This window comes from Ctenopharyngodon idella, chromosome 18, assembly GCF_019924925.1.
Source record: "Ctenopharyngodon idella isolate HZGC_01 chromosome 18, HZGC01, whole genome shotgun sequence".
NCBI classification, from domain to species: Eukaryota; Metazoa; Chordata; class Actinopteri; order Cypriniformes; family Xenocyprididae; genus Ctenopharyngodon; species Ctenopharyngodon idella.
In genome coordinates, this window is record NC_067237.1 from 21,742,796 (window position 1) to 21,757,716 (window position 14,921).

The following is a 14,921-nucleotide window of genomic DNA, read 5'->3' on the forward strand; positions in this document are numbered from 1 at the left end:
TTGTAAACTGTGTTTTGCTTCCGCTTCCAGCTCATTATGCTGCTTGATTTTGCAAACTGGTATTTCTTCTTATATTTTTTAATGTATTGTCAATTATAAACTGGTTTGTAGTGCAAATAGTTTTAACGTTTACTGCATCTAGACTAGTTATTTACCTATGGCTGCTAAAGAACTGGAATTCTTGCACATTCATAGAAAATAGCTTACTTTCACATTGCAAAATAAGGTGGATAGAAATTCGTCAACTGGAATACATAGACAAGCCTATCGTTTTTGTTGAGATTATGCAAAACGGCACCACATGGTAGGGGATGGCTGTTGAAATCAAATCACATTCAAAGAGAAAATCAGGCAAAAGGTTTCCATTATCCCATGGAAAGTGTATTGGAATGTGCGATGGAGAATCAAAGAACTTGTTTATTAGAAAAAGGGAAAAATCTAACTTGTATAGTAAAAGGCAATGCCATGCATTCAGACACAATATATAAAAAACCTTCAAATGTGTGATACTTTAAATATAATTTTAAAATTTTTTATATATATATATATATATATATATGCTTATACTCATATTTGCTATATACTCATATTTTTTTTTTTTTTACTCTTTTGTGCTATATTGCGTACTCCTATATAAATTATATATCAAATATATATTTATTGACTTAAAAATATTACATTTATAAACATAAAATTGCATATATATATATATATATATATATATATAGTATTGTTTTACATTATATATATATATATATATATATATATATATATATACACACTTCTATTTACATGTCCTATATGTAGGATAGTTGTATTGATTGTATATTTTGCAGCTGTTCTCTTTTGAAATGAATGCTCTTAATGCAGAGACTGTCAGAGGACACACATGCTGAAAATGAGAGTAATCCTGTAGGGCGCATAATGGCTGTGAAATGTATGGACATCTCCCCCCGACTACACAAGAAAATAAAAGTAGCATCAAAGGCTAGTTTGGCACCAGTGCCCATTACAGCCCTTATGGCAGGTAGCAGTGAAACGCACCAGGCACAGCAACAGAGGACACAGCCTCGGGCTGGCATAGAGTATCCACTTTCACATGCTGGAAGGCCTTGCAAGCTGCAGTCTGAAGATGCCTGAGAGAGAAGCAGAGACCGTTAGAAACAGAGCAATACCAACACAGTTCCAGAACTCTAATGTCTTCAGATGCAAAGCAGCATCAATAATATACTGTAAAAGTGAATTCTGAATGTAACTTCCAAAAAACGGTATCTTTGATAATTGTTTGATAAGTAAATAATAAAGCTCAGGTATTAATTGAAAAACAAGTGTTTGTCTAAAGCTGTGGCAGAAATCATCCATAGGTGTCTATAAGTGAAATTTCAGCAAGACAAAAAAAGGTCCACTCTGTCAATAGTGTAGTGTAGTGTAGTCAATAATGTATGAAGCTCACACATGTGTCACTTTCCAACCAAACAGCTTTCTGTTGGTCAACGCAGCAAATTCGAGTGACCAACAGTGTTGGGAAAAGTTACTTTTAAAAGCAATTCATTACAATATTCCGCTACTCTAAAAAAGTAACTAAATGCTTTATTTAGTTACTTTTTATGGAAAGTAATGTGTTACATTACTTTTGCGTTACTTTTTCTCATCTGGGCTGGGCTGTTTGTTTGTTTGTCTTTATAACAACAAAAAAGTTATATTTTTGGCAAATGTAATGGCCCTTTCACACCAAAAGTGAAATGAATAAGCCTCAGGCTGAAGGAAATGCAAATTCACACCGTCAATTCAGCTGTCAGTCAGCTGTCAAATTCAGCTGTCAGTCAATAAATGGAAAAAAAAAAGAACTTAAGTCACTTATTTGAAAAAGTAACTCAGATATTTTGTTCTAAATTGAAAAGTAAGCATTACTTTACTAGTTACTTGAAAAAAGTAATCTGATTACGTAATATAATGCATTACCCCCAACACTGGTGACCAACTTAAACATGAAATCTGCATGGGGAACTTGATGCCCTTTAGTGAAACTCCCGATCACATGGATTCCTATTAATATGACTGGATTTTGCCCACAAAATTTCAAAGAGCAATGGCAAAAGACCGCACCTTAAATTTGGTCAGTTTAAATGAGTTCATAATTTGCTTTAAAATAAAAATTCTATCATTATCCATCCACCCTCCTATCAATCGCATCTCGCATCCAATGAAGCACAAATGGGAGTTTTTATCAAATCGAGAAAGCAGTTCTTTTCCATACAATGAAAATGCATGGTTGTCAAGTTCATTTGCAACCAAAAGACAAAAAATACAGGCCAATATATTAGAATTTAAATCTGGGTCCCCATTAGGGGTGCAACGGATCACAAAACTCACAGATTGGATCATAGTATTACAGTTTTTGAGTCATGGATTGGATCATTTTTCAGATCAGCAAAAAGCAGCATGTGTATGTGACTAAGAAAGAAATGAAATAAACAGTTCTTTAAGTTTTTCAGGTAGGTCTAACAGTATTCAGGTAGAAAACAACATCCTTGGTAAACATCCATTTTCTTTCTCAATTATATTCATTTAAGACAACCAATTATGTCCCGAATTCTCTTTCACATCTTCTTGCACTTGAATGGTAAAAATGGCTTGAATGTTTAAATTGACAGGTGCAAACTTTCACTCTATGATGGTTAACCTTTTCAATTAATCCATGAATCACATGTTCCAAACCACAGGGACAGGTCCCTATGGATCACAAAGCAACTACGATCCGTTACACCCCTAGTCCCCATACATGCTAATGGAAACCATATCAATAGACTAACCTCTAGAACTCAGAACTTCTAAGTAAAAGCTTTTTTCTCATGTCTCGTGATGATTCAGGTGCTCATGGCAATTAAGATGAGCAGAGCTTAGTGAGAAGATCCAAGTGAACACAACAAACACTAAGTTCCACACAGGAGAAAGGGTATTTTACCTCTTCCATTCCTCCTCTCCATCCCAGAACTCATACACCACAAAGGAAAGGCCGTCAGGCAGCCGCACAGCTGTCACACTGGAGAGAGATAAACAGAAGAACGACAGTGAATAAACACACTTCGTTTCATGAACAGAGATTCAGCAAGCTAATGGAAAACAATGTTAAATCTTGTAGAAACAAACAGTGAGAATAAAGAAAACAAGGATAATGTCTTCAAAGAGAGGGCAATTACTCCTATCCTATAGAAAACATAAACAGAAGCATAATTATTCACTGTACTGTATGACCCTCCACTTGATGGCAGTAACTCCTCAGATATTTCAGCTCTGCTATAGCTGCAGCCCGTTAGGCAATAAAACATCAATGATTAGCATTAGCTCAATAAATCAACAGACATCTAAACATTAGCTAGTTCTGAGAACCCCCCAGACTGCTCAAACTTTCATTAGAGACAGCAAAACAGCAGCAAGTAGCTTTTTTAACACTTTCTGGATGGGGAAATGATTCAAGCTGTACTCAATCTTGGGTCGCCCACATGTTAGAGAACCTGTCATGTCATGTCTCCAGCAGCTTCACACATTTAAAGTCAACGAAAACATAAAAACGAAATCTAATTCAAAATAGTATGGTGTATCAATGATATAATAGTATATCAATATTGCTAAAATTACACTGCTGTGTAGAGATGCCAGTGGAAAGGGAAAGTCTTTTGAGAGGAAGAACAAGTTACATTTAGATGAAAGAATATGAAGACATAATTCTTTCTTGCTCCAATGAATCCCTCAAATAATGCGCATTAAGAAAGTAAACAGGTTCAATTTTGATTTTATGTTGACTTTAATAACTGTACAGGATTATAATTGTTGCCAAAAAGTGAACAAAAACATTGCAAGTCGGTCAGAGAGTTATGTTAATTTAAATAAAATGCATTTCAATCACTGTTCAGTGATTCATCACTGTTTGACAAACAGAACATAATATTTGAGTAAAGGAGAGGAGGAAAGTTGAAAGAAATAAGGCAGATAAAAGGCTACAGAGATGACAGTTCAGCAGCAATCGGGTCTTTGTAGAAGCTTGCAGATGTTCTCACTGATCAATTATTCACTAGTCTGATGTGAATCATGACGGCAGTACAAAATGCTGCCACACAAAACCCTCTCTCAGAGAACAGACTCGGGGAGCTTCCTTGAGAAACACTATAAAAAGCTATTTTACTCACTGCTCTTACATTATTATTTCATACTCTGGGGCTGAAAAAAATGTCTGACCAAAAATTTGAAAATGAAGCAACTCCTAAACTTACTTCAGTCCTCAGTGTCACATAATCCTTTAGAAATCATTCTAATATGCTGATTTGCTGCTCAAGACACATTTCTTCTTATTATCAATGTTTAAAACAGTTGCTGCTTAATATGTTTGTGGAAACTGTGATCCGTTTTTATTTTTTTCAGGATTCTTTGATTAATAGAAAGTTCAGAAGAACAGCTTATTTCAACACATCAGGGATAAACAGACATTGTTGAGACACATGCATTTATGAGAGGCACAGGTTTACTCTCTAAGAATTGCATAGCAGTACAGTTATTGCTATCCTCCAACAGGGTAAACTTAATATAGAGCATGTGCTTTTCCCTCAACAGATAAAAACTGAAAACGCTTCAGTCTGACAGCACAAAAAAAGCACAGAAACGTTTTGCACTTTAGTACTGTACTATCATACTGATAAAATGCAATGACAAATAAAGATGGTCAAACTAAGACAAACAAATGAAGTCAACTCACTGGAAACAGTCTCTCTGAGCAGACACGTTCTTCAGGTATTGTTTCAGGGCCTCGCAGAACTCTCCCAGGTGCTTCTGGGAAACGTTCATCTCCTGGCGGATCAGGTAGAGGGACTAAAGAGAGTGATAGGATGGGGAGAGAGAGAGAAAGAGGAAGGTTAGTTTCCAATAGTCTGAGTACATTATGAAAACTGTAAGTCTGAGGGGATGATGGGAATGTCTTGTGATTAAAATGCAAGTTTACGAATACTTTGAATAATTATTAACATGTCCAGATGTTCATATTTACTTAATATTCTCTTTAGGCAAAATAAATAAATAAATAAAACCAGACCTGTTTAGAGACTCAAATCACAGTGTAAGGGTTCAAGAAACCATAACTTATAAACAGTTAACTCTAACCTCGCTTAGGAAAAGCAAAGCTTTGACCCTCATTTACTAAGAGTCATGGTCTATACTGCAGCTGAAGTGTTAAGCAAGATCTGCATATGATTATTCCTTCAGGAGAAGGAGAAATAAATATGATACATACCAGACAGTAAAATCAATACAGCTACTCTTTTGGATCATCGCCTAAGTAACTAATTAATTCCCAGTGTAATCTAAATGATGTAGAAATGTGGGAGTGTGGTTGGCTACCAAATGAAGTACAGTACAAATAACAGGGCAGGCTTTAAACCTTCTGCACTGCAACAAACAGTGAAGAAAAAAAAAAAAAATAGATTTGCTCTATCAAAATTTCATAAGATTTCTTAAAGGATAAATTTATAACTTCACGGAAATGAAACTGAACTTGTCTGTTTCACATAATTGCACTTTTCTCGTGTAACATGTCACTCAGGCCTCCTACTCTTTTCTAAATTGGTGCTGTCACCTTGAACCAATTTTATTAAGTCTGAGAGATTTGATTAAATAACTGATATTACTAATAAATTATAGGTTTAAATATTATAATTGCTTGGCAGACTATTTCCACACCGCAGAGCACCCCGAGAAACCTGGAGCGTTGATTAACATCTGCATTTATATGCTGAATATCATAAAGGTTTAAGATGCCAATATGCAAGTCATTTTAACCTAAAGTAATATCTTCTAAAATGTTTATAATACACTACCGTTCAAAAGTTCGGAGTCAGTAAGACAGTGACAGTACAGACATTTAAAATGTTACAAAAACACTACTATATCAAATAAATGCTGTTCTTCTTCTGAACTATCTATTCATCAAAGAATTGTGAAAAAGTGTCGCAGTTTCCACAAACATATTAAGCAGCAACTGTTTTAAACATTGATAATAATAAGAAACGTTTCTTGAGCTCAAAATCAGCATATTAGAATGATTTCTGAAGGATCATGTGACACTGAAGACTGGAATAATGATGCTGAAAATTCAGCTTTGCCATCATAGGAATAAATGACATATGGTAAAACAGAAAACTATTATTATTTTAAATTGCAATACTATTTCACATACACTATATTGCCAAAAGTATTGGGACACCTCTGCAAATCACTGAATTCAGGTGTTCCAATCACTTCCATGGCCACAGGTGTATAAAATCAAGCACCTAGGCATGCAGACTGCTTCTACAAACATTTGTGAAAGAATGGGTCGCTCTCAGGAACTCAGTGAATTCAAGCGTGGTACCGTGATAGGTTGCCACCTGTGCAATAAGTCCATTCGTGAAATTTCCTCACTACTAAAATGTTCCACGGTCAACTGTTAGTGGTATCATAACAAAGTGGAAGCAATTGGGAACAACAGCAACTCAGCCACGAAGTGTAGGCCACGTAAAATCACAGAGCGGGGTCAGCGCATGCTGAGGCGCACAGTGCACAGAAGTCGCCAACTTTTTGCAGAGTCAATAGCTACAGACCTCCAAACTTTGTGTGGCCTTCAGATTAGCTCAAAAACAGTACGTAGAGAGCTTCATGGAATGGGTTTCCATGGCCGAGCAGCTGCATCCAAGCCTTACATCACCAAGTGCAATGCAAAGCGTCGGATGCAGTGGTGTAAAGCACGCCGCCACTGGACCCTAGAGCAGTGGAGACGTGTTCTCTGTGACGAATCACGCTTCTCTGTCTGGCAATCCGATGGACGAGTCTGGGTTTGGCAGTTGCCAGGAGAACGGTACTTGCCTGACTGCACTGTGCCAAGTGTAAAGTTTGGTGGAGGTTGGGGTTGTTTTTCAGAGGTTGGGCTTGGCCCCTTAGTTCCAGTGAAAGGAACATTTTGGACAATTTCATGCTTCCAACTTTGTGGGAACAGTTTGGGGATGGCCCCTTCCTGTTCCAACATGACTGCACACCAGTGCACAAAGCAAGGTCCATAAAGACATGGATGAGCGAGTTTGGTGTGGAGGAACTTGACTGGCCTGCACAGAGTCCTGAACTCAACCCGATAGAACACCTTTGGGATGAATTAGAGCGGAGACTGCGAGCCAGGCCTTCTCGCCAACATCACTGCCTGACCTCACAAATGCGCTTCTAGAAGAATGGTCAAACATTCCCATAAACACACTCCTAAACCATGTAGAAAGCCTTCCCAGAAGAGTTGAGGCTGTTATAGCTGCAAAGGGTGGGCCAACTCCATATTAAACCGTACGGATTAAGAATGGGATGTCATTAAAGTTCATGTGCATGTAAAGGAAAAATTTTGGCAATATAGTGTATTACTGTTTTTACTGTATTTTTAATAAAATAAATGCGGCTTTGTTGACTAACCCCAAACTTTTGAACGGTTGTTGTATGTAAATCCTATATTGGACCTGGTGAACTGTAGAAAGAGAAAAGTCTGCAGATTCAGTGTGGGCTTGCCTATAACTTTTATATGCCATATTACAACCAAACAACTGCATCACAACACAAATAATATCTTTAAAGTCCTAAAAAATTTAAAGAAATGGCATGTTTTAGTAGATATCAGGGTATATTTTTGTGTGTGGTGTATGCTATAACTAAAGTGTCACATCTTTAATAGAGCATGTGTAGTTCCCTGGCAGGTGGGGAAGATAAAACCCAATCGAAACCATTAGGCCCTTCGATTCGACAGCCGTCCCGTTCCCCGAAGGCGAGGGCAATAAAAGAGCAAAAGCCTGATAATAAACCCTGAACTTAATCAAGAGCACTATGCCACCCAACACTAGCCAGAATGCAATCAGAAACACTACATTACCCGACCTACACACAATGATAAGTATCATTCTGTTTTCCCCTTCTCCTCCACTGGAGGCCTGATCTGATAGGCACATAAGAATAATTAGAGGAATGCGTGATGATTCGCAATCCAATTTTCTTTGGATTTCGACATGTGGCTGATCCGAACGCACTCCATTGCTACCAATTGCACTAATGTCTTTCATTAGTCTTCAGTGTTTGTTTGAACAGTGAGGGGGCTTCATTCAGATTCAATGCCGTGGAATAAACTGATAAAACAAAGCTTGGAAGACGATGCAAATGTGACCCATAGTATAAGGCTTTGGGCTCTGTGGGATATCCTCAGTGTATTATTAGAATCCTTAAATCTCTCGCTCTGACAGAAGCCAGTTTAAATTTCCGTTAGCAATATTTCTTGGGTGTATTGCAACGTCTCTCATTTGGCTTTATGTGGAATTAGCAATCCCTGATGTGGTGAATGTGCTTTGCATATATGTGTATGATGTGTGTCTCTTTAGCTCAGAAGGGAACCTAAACTAATGAACCCTAAAGACCCCCATGTGGAGTTGAACTGCTCCACTTCTACATTATGCATCAGACTATGAAACACACACACACACATACACGTACACACACACACACACACACACATTATGAGAGAAGAGAATATTTTATGTGCACAATTTCCTACCATGTGAGTGAGGAGAATGTCTCAGGTACAGTACGAGTCCATAAAAAAACATAAGAAACCTCAAGAGGGTTTGAGAAATTTCACCGTTACCATGGAAACTGGGGAATACCATCCCATTTCTTTCTGATTGGCATCTTTCTACCCCCATTTATCCATTCTCTGGTAACACTGACTAAATTGCATTTTAATTTTCCCCCCTTTTGAACTTTAACATCTCTTTAAATGAGCTGCTTTGTTAAAGTCTGAGAGGCATAAATGGGGGCAGCTCACTCCCCCTCTCTGCATCCATCCCATAATTCCCACTAAATGAGCAAAGATGGCTTTCAGATATGTAGTTGTATAACTCCCTCACCCTCAAGGAGCTCTCCCTTTCTCTTTCGGTCTGTCCTCGGTGGTTTTATCAGCAGACAGCTGATTTATATTCCTCTTGGCCAATCAAGACAAGCACTGCGGGTGGTGTAAGAGTCTATTTAAGTCAGTGAATGCAGCCTGTAAAGTATTAAACTGCTGAGCTAACAGATGCATTGAGCCATTGGACTGATCAGTCATTAGTCCACTCTCTATAAACATGTCTTGAAGAGAAGATAAGAGCTCCCCCTTCTTGCTGCATCCTCCACTCTTCTATAGACTTCAAAAAGCAATTGTTTTCTTATATCTGGAGGTGGTAACACATTTTAGATGCCTGAACATTTTCTTTATATATGTATGTAGTCATTATAATGATTTCCATAAATATTTACAGGAGGAAAATCAAAAACCCAAGTAGGAATAATTATATGCTAATATATGCATTCATACATATTCAAATATATGAGGGTGTGAAGAAAAGCACTACTGCTGTAATACCTAAGAAGATCTACCTGTTCATTTAAATATGCAGCATGACTGTTCATATCAAATTCCTGTTTCCTGTTACTAAGATTAGGTTCATTTTGTTTAAATGTTTGTCATCCAAATGTCAAAATGCATGCAATTTACTGAAAGCGAATGGAGCAATAATCGGTTGTAAACAGAAATAGCTCGGTAATGGCAGTCATTGTTTTAAAATGGCCCTTTTCTGCTCTGTGTAATAATCATAGCAGATAACATTGCGGGAGACCCTGATATTATTATAGGTGTGATGAACTAATTCTAGAAATATCTTATGGGTCCCAAAACAAAGCTTGTGTTAACCAACAAACACAGAGGCACACACTAAAGCTGTCAGGTGGAACCTGCTCAACCCCCATTTTGTCCTGAAATTGACAAGGATTAATGGATAAAAAGGAATGATTCAATTACTCCTCATCCCTCCAATGTCAATAAGAAGTCAATTTGAGCTAAGATCTCTGTTACACACTGAACTCAGTTGCACCTTTTCCTTTTTTTTAAACACAGCAATCTTTTCCTTATTAGATCTAAAACTTTTAAACCACAAAGTTTTACAAGAGACTAAATCCCAGCACTCCCACACTTTAACTGAACAAATCCGTATGATATTTCTGTGCATTCCCATCATGCTCTGCTGTGTGTATCACACAGTCCACAGAGCAAGACTGATTTGTGGCCAGGTGAGGTGTAGCGTGATACCGCCTCTTATCTTTTAGAGGCACAAATGACTTCTGGAACATGCTGGTATTAAACACACTGAGCTGGTGCTTTCATATGGAGAAAGAAATGGGACTAAATCCTGAGAACAGGTGACAGATCTGCTGCAGGTGTGTGGAACAGCATGAGGAGCTCTGGAGAGACCCAAGCTTGATTTGACAGGGGTTTATTCATTGGTTTTTAGCAATAACTGTGCTTTTGTGTTTTGAGATGGAGGGAAAAGGTGAAACTGGTCATGCATTGTCTTGGAGGGTTTGCAATTTTTTTTATCATGCTATACAAAGAAGTGCTTTAGTACTTACTGCGCTAGTTGTGCCATCAGTGTCTGTTAGTCGCTGATGTAGGTCAAACCAAACTGTCTGCAACAAAAACCAGAACAGAAAAGCCACCAGTGAATTCACTGTCCCCCTCAGCTGCCCCTCGCTGCTTCTGTCTGTCTGCAAACACTCAATCAGGTGAGCTCAGAAGAGATGAATCACATAAAGACATCTGCCTGACTTTTAAACAAGAAAAAAAAAGAAAGAAAGTCTAAAGCAGGCTACAAAACTTAAAAGTAGAAATTTATGAATTAGTCTGTTCACACATTCACACATTCCACTGCACTTCTTTTCCATTGTTTTTCTATGTAAGCATGCACTTGATGTCCATCTTAACCGTTGTGCTCGCTTCTTGCGTCTTTTTCATGACAAAATCGAGGCACTCAACTTAAAAGAATTTCAACTTTTTCAACATCTCTAGACCTTGAGCTTTTTCATTCCACTGACCTGCGTCTTGCATTTTTAACCGCAAAAACGTGTTCTGTGTGAATTGCCCCTTACAATTATTTGTTCAGCAGCATTCATTTTCTCATAAATGTGTGTAACTGCCCAATATTCAATGTGGGTCAATAATGTATTTGTGAAAATAATGTCCTATTTTTTATATTTGCAGGTAATTCTTGCATTCACTTCAATAAATTAATGAATCAATGGTTTCAAACTGATTTGCAGCTCCTTTTTTGTCACCACAGTCAGAAAATCATATGGTACTATAGCAGTGTTGTCGAAATAAACATATTTTGCATTTTACAATTTTATTAAATAGAGTACCTCAGGGATGATGTGTTTTTGTAGGCCAACCCGGAAGTTAGCGGCACACGGGTTCCCTCGATCGAAAGCCAATGCATTTTTCCCACAGACTTTTGGAAAAACGCAAAAAACACTTACACGTTTTGTCTATCAAGATAATCTTTACAAGTTAACAACATTTATACATTTTGAAGCCTAAATAAAGTCGTCAGATATAAAAAGCTAACAGTAGGCTATAAACGGACTACAGCACACCATGGTCGCGGATCAACGTCACCACCACCAAGCTTCCTCAAACTTTATTTAGAAAACAACTTTATTTAAAAACATGCTCGCTGATTATGATCTGCGCTGTGTATGAATACTTATCCACTTTTTCATGAGAAATGCTGTCCAAATGTCCTGTTTGTCATGATGACGTCTAAAGTCCCCGCCAAAGAAAGTAGTCCCTTTTAGCAATTTGTTAGTACCCGCCGTTTTTAAGACACAATAAAGGTTTAAAAAAATCACAAGTGGGTTATAACTGGTGTGTTTTATGTCATAGATCAAAACGTGAAAATATTTAGAGGTTTTGTTAACCACAGACCTTATTTCAGGCGATTTAACAAAAACCCATTCAAAAAACCCATTGACTTCGGGGCGATGGAACCGGAAGTCCTAAAATGCTAACTCGCTTCCGGGTTTTGCCTACAAAAACACATCATCCCTGAGGTACTCTATACAGTAGCCATTTAGTTTCAGGCGTTGCTAGCTACTAATAGGATGTAAAATCTTAAATTTCTTTACAATTTGTGTGATGGAGTTGGCATATGACAGAAAATTAAGCATAATTACCTAAAAGTATAAAAAACAACTATACAGTAGAACTCACCAGGGCCTGTGTGATGTTGTGGAACTCATAGCAGATGAAATATGGAAACCTTCAGGATGGCAACTGACTTAGATTTTACCTGATTTTTCCTGAATGTTTTGCCCGAATGCTTTCATAAATATCTGACAGTGCTGTGAAAGGGTATAGAGGTATATTTTAATATGAACCTCTTTACTGAGTAGCAGGGCTGTAACCACCATAGACATCGAGGGGGACAAGTCCCCCCAATAATTAGAAATGGCAAAATTGTACCTCCCAAAATTTAATATTCTTAATGCTGCTCTGCTGCTCTCCATTACGCACAGCTCTGCTTGTTGTTAGGATGACAAAATGTTTTGAAAGTTACATTTTTAGCCTGGTCTGCCTCAGCAAATCTAACAGCGCTTGTCAATGTCAAAATGATTGAGATTGCCAATCAAATCAAAGAAGGCTGGACTTACAGAAGACGAGTGCGAATTCTAATGCAAAGCTTTAGTTTTAACAGTGAAAAAGTGTGTGTTAAGATGCAAGTAGCTAAACATTTAACTGTTTTATGATAGGAATGTCCAGCATAATGTTCATATATGTTCATATAATAATTCAGCATGGATAGTATTATCCATTGATACAAACTACTCAACTTTTTTTAAATGAAATTTCACCATTTTGAATTGAAAAGTGAAGAAGTGACAAGAAACGTTTTGCGTTTTTATCATATTAGACATATGAATAAGACTGAATATGGGCATATTTTTAAATAAAATATTATTAGCAAATAGTTTAAATCGATTACTACACAACAAGGCTACAATTAAACCTAGAACTTATTTTACTATTCTTACTTTTTCTTTATTCCCTTAAATCCCTTTTAATCCTTTATTTAATTCCTTTAAAAAAAAAGACCAATAGTAATAATAATAAAAATTTGCCATATATATATATATATATATATATGACCCTGTACCACAAAACCAGTCATATGGGTAAACTTTTTGAAATTGAGATTTATACATCATCAAGCTAAATAAATAAGCTTTCTGTTTATGTATGGTTTGTTAGGATAGGACAATATTTGGCCGAGATACAACTATTTGAAAATCGGGAATCTGAGGGTGCAAAAAAATCAAAATATTGAGAAAATCGCCTTTGTCCAAATGAAGTCCTTAGCAATGCATATCCACTCACAAAAATACATTTTTGATATATTTATGGTAGGAAATTTACTAAATATCTTCATGGAACATGATCTTTACTTAATATCCTAATGATTTTGGCATAAAGGGAAAATCGATAATTTTGACCCATATAATGTATTGTTGGCTATTGGTACAAATATACCTGTGTGACTTATGACTGGTTTTGTGGTCCAGGGTCACACACACACACACACACACACACACACACACATATATATATATATTAGTTTTTTTCAACTCTGATACATTTCAAACTAGAAATGTTGCTATTTTTTTTTTTAAATAATGGCAGGTAAAGTTGTAGGACATGTTTTTTAGTAATCAAGAATCTAAGCACTAAGAGAAAACCTGCAAGTATTATTTCCATTCCTCCATGTAGAGGCTATAAGCAGTGTCACTGGGATGCAGTGATGAATGCACATAATAAAAAAAATCACTGAGAACAAGAACAATATAGGCTATATTTCTAATATTCTCACTATATTCCAAATATAGGTACTTTATGAATTCATGAGGAATTCACAGCAGCCCTGGCTCTGAAAAGTTAACACCAGCGCAATGTAAGAATCATTATGTGCTTCATAAAATGAGAGGTGCTGGTATCTCCTGTCAGTCCATCCACATGAAGTGAACAGGGATGGTGTGGAATATTCTTTCCCGTCATGGAATGACAGAGCACATAATGGCCAGTAATGATGCCACAAATTCGTGCAGCTGTCTCTCTCACTGAGAGAAGCGACGGCGGGTTATCCATCAAAAATAATAGCAAGAATGACAACCGCCGCACTGTCGATTATGAAGACTGCAGGAGCGGCATGAGCGTTAGTCTCCACAGTGATTGGAGGCTATCAGGGTGCCACAACTGGATGGAAAAAGAAATGATGCGTTTCCTAAAGCTGTGGGGGCGCATTATGCAGACAACAAGAGCGCTCTGATGACTGATCCAGCTCTGAGCCAAAGCGGGTCACCAAAGTCAGGTTGCCCTGTCTGCTAAAGCGACAGCGAGAATGGGGAACAGGACAGGACAGACGTACAGTGCTATGTTTGACATTTCAATTAAAGTGAAGGCTCTGAGGATGGATGTTTAGGGGAGCATGTGCTAAATCCTGCATAGACCCAGGTGTGCTGCAAGCATAGATCAACTATGGCAGATTTCAAAGTGGACCGAGCAGAAGAAATTGTCACTGATTTGAGAACCTTGAAGGCAAGACAAACTATGACGATTGCAAAAGGCTGCATTGCTTGCAGGGGTGGATGGGAAAAAAAGATATATATCAAAATATTGCGATGTTTTACCTCATGATACCACCACTGAGGGTAAATCTCAGTGTAGCACTAGGTCAACACAAACTCAATTATTTCTATTCTATTGTTTTTTTTTTTTTGCAGCAGTGCCATTAAAGAACCATTTTGGGTTCCACAAAGAACGTTTCATGGAAACTTTTTCCACTATAAACAAAGTCCCTTTAAGACAAGTCATTTCACTCGGCGGCCAACTTTGAAACGCCTCTCGGGCATTCAAGTGCAGCTCCTATCTCTTTGAATAGGGAAACATCAAATTCTCGTAAGCTGTTTGCCAAGCTTTCGATTAAATTTCATATTTGAGATCACCAATGAAATCTGAC

At 37.4% G+C, this 14,921-nt stretch overlaps 1 protein-coding gene across 2 annotated transcripts in view; it reads right to left on the bottom strand.

Annotated features, from left to right (window-relative positions):
- The window catches only part of necab2 (N-terminal EF-hand calcium binding protein 2), a 104,413-nt gene that overhangs the window by 1,786 nt on the left and 87,706 nt on the right, over positions 1-14,921 (bottom strand). Inside the window, exons 9-12 of one of the 2 annotated variants that reach the window (XM_051870691.1) lie at positions 10,486-10,542; positions 4,751-4,863; positions 2,966-3,043; positions 1,045-1,136 (exon numbers count right to left, since the gene is read on the bottom strand). In XM_051870691.1, coding sequence (XP_051726651.1) covers positions 1,045-1,136; positions 2,966-3,043; positions 4,751-4,863; positions 10,486-10,542 — 340 coding nt within the window. The remainder of the gene's footprint in view (positions 1-1,044; positions 1,137-2,965; positions 3,044-4,750; positions 4,864-10,485; positions 10,543-14,921) is intronic. The other variant, XM_051870692.1, reaches the window with a different exon arrangement.